General features: G+C 39.8%; 1 protein-coding gene across 1 annotated transcript; it reads right to left on the reverse strand.

The window, feature by feature from the left end:
* Window positions 1-1,452: 1,452 nt before the first annotated feature.
* LOC135673898 (brassinosteroid-responsive RING protein 1-like) lies at window positions 1,453-1,923 on the reverse strand. The gene has a single exon (XM_065183298.1). The coding sequence runs from the start codon at window positions 1,921-1,923 to the stop codon at window positions 1,453-1,455; it is 471 nt and encodes a 156-aa protein (XP_065039370.1).
* Window positions 1,924-2,545: the final 622 nt, after the last annotated feature.

A 2,545-nucleotide genomic window follows, 5' to 3' on the forward strand; every position in this document is an offset into this window, starting at 1 on the left:
AAAATCAAAGAAACACCATAATTATAAATTAATAATTTATCATAAATTCACATCAAGCATGAAAACTTATTATTTAACAATTTAAACTTTAGATATATTTTAATATTTATAATAACACACAAACTTATATTTGTTACCTCTTGTGTAGGCGATGGATGTTCTCTTATGGACTTATGAATACCCTCAGTAGTTTAGTTGTATGAAGTTTAATGAGCTTCAATAGATTTGGTACTACCAGCGCATGGTTTAAGATGGTCTTATGCTAAGAATAGTTTCCAGTTTTGACATTAGAGCAACATGTTCTTTACAGCTGTCTGAAGACTCCTATTAATTAGAGAGATAGTTGTAATGACTAATGGGGACACTTTCCCACTACGATTAAGAAAGATACCTGTCCGTTGAGAACGACTGCACACGCCACCACTTGCTCCACATAACATTTGCTTTCAGAAAAGTCAAACAGATATATGCTTTTATCAAACGTTATGTCAGTGAATTATTTTTCCCAAAATATTAAACACAGTTATTGAGAATTTGTCTTCTACCACGTACCATGAATCAGTTTGTATGAAGTAATGCTTCTCTTTTTCTTTTGATGTTTCAGTTTTGTTAAGATGAGAAGTGATGGAGATGGGTAACCGAGTGATCATGTAATTCATATGACTCTCTTCCCAGTTCTACTCAACACAGCTTCGTCCTCACAGATCACAGCTTGATATGTACTCCAAGCATATGATTTTGATGCAAAGTCAAAATAAAAGTATATACTGTGTACTTGCATGGGGACATTACTGCGCTACGTGTCTTGACTTGTTTAAACGCGAATAATATGACCATCACCTCTCTCTCTCTCATACGCAGCCTTGGAAAGATCGCACCTGTTTAATCCAAAAGAAATCCCTTTCTATAATAACTGACGTGGGTCAGAGAAGTCTCGGAATCCTTCTTAGAGAGTATAAATCGCGAAGTGTTGTGGCCTGCCACAAGCAGGATTTGTGGGATGATTCACTTCACTCAAACAGTATGTTCCCCAAGCTATGTGATTTCTTACAACATAGCATCAACAGATAGAGCAACAGCTCCATATATATGTGATTGCATTTTCTTCATTCAGAACATTAACTTCAATAATATGTTTTCAATTTGAAAATAATAATATCACATGTTTTCAATCAATGTCATCTCGTGCAGTATTCTTTTCTTTCTTTCTATATATGCCAAAGCTTCTAATTGTTATTGCTTTAGTATTAATTTGACATATACAAATTCCAATAGCATGCTTATAAATAACAAAGAAGAAAACAGTATTTTCTTCTCCTCCTCAGTAAACAAGGACATCGTATTATGTACTTAATGCTATTAGATGTCTCCTTATCTCTCCCTCAACCGCGCAATGTTAACAGCTCAACTCCTGCAATGAGCAAATCCTTCCCCCACCATTATTGCACGTAGCTAATTGTCATCTTCAACACCGTGACGTCTCACTAGTCCACAAATGAATTTAAGGATGGCCCCCCTTATCCCGTCGGCTCCGCTCGGCAACAGCTCCGACCTGCACACCGGACAGCTGAACTCGCCCTTGTCCACCCACCTGTCGATGCACCCTCTGTGGAACGCGTGGCGGCAGTTGCCGAGCTCCCTGACCTCGTCCTTCGGCTCCAGCCTATCCAGGCAAAACACGCACATGGGCTCCTCGGCGCAGCACCAGCCTCGCGGTCTCCCGTCGACGAGGCTCCCGACTTCGACGACCGGAAGCCTGGCCTTGATCGACGAGGGCGTGGCCGGGCCGGGTGGTCGGCCTGTCGCCGAGGCTATGTGCTGGTCCTGTTGGTACACGCCGAGGTAGACGAGGACCAACAAGATGAAGGACCGGATTCGATCCAGGGTCTTCAGCAGCTGCACCACCGGCTGTGGCACCGCCATGCAGTAGCAGACCAAAGGGAAGCTCATGAAGAGAGAGAGAGAGAGAGAGAGAGAGAGAGAGAAGTGTTTTGTTTGGGTACAGGTCTGGGGAGAGGTGGGGATTTATACGGAAGGAGGAACCAGTGAAGAAGTCGAGAAACGTGTGTTGATTTGGAGTCTGTGGACGTGAAGACGGGTGTCATTAAAGGTCAAGCTGTGACAAGGAAATATAGAATCGACATGTGCGGTACTGCCACCGAGTTAGACGCTTTGACCATGTACTAGTGGTTGGTTTGTTCTTAGCCTTTGGACTTTGATTAATTTCCGTTGACCCTATTAGTGTGGAGATAGGAAGGATCATACAATATTTTCTTAAATAGTAATAATAAGTACTATTAGCCATCAAACCAAATAAAAGAAGTAGAAATTAAGATGAAAAATATATATATATTGAATTTAAAATGACTCTTAAACTTGACTGAAATACTTGAGGCTTTTATTGATCTATATATAGATATCACCTATTTATAGATATAAAATACAAGAATCCATAATATCTACAACTCTATCTAATCTTATTTAAAAATTTTAAAATATATTTGAAACTAAAAATTCTTTATCCCTAAAACTCTAATTAATTTAT

This window comes from Musa acuminata, chromosome BXJ1-5, assembly GCF_036884655.1.
Source record: "Musa acuminata AAA Group cultivar baxijiao chromosome BXJ1-5, Cavendish_Baxijiao_AAA, whole genome shotgun sequence".
Classification (NCBI taxonomy): Eukaryota; Viridiplantae; Streptophyta; class Magnoliopsida; order Zingiberales; family Musaceae; genus Musa; species Musa acuminata.

Bases quoted from the DNA above. Each gene is read 5' to 3' on its own strand.
- LOC135673898 (XM_065183298.1), bottom strand. From the start codon at position 1,923: ATGGCGGTGCCACAGCCGGTGGTGCAGCTGCTGAAGACCCTGGATCGA.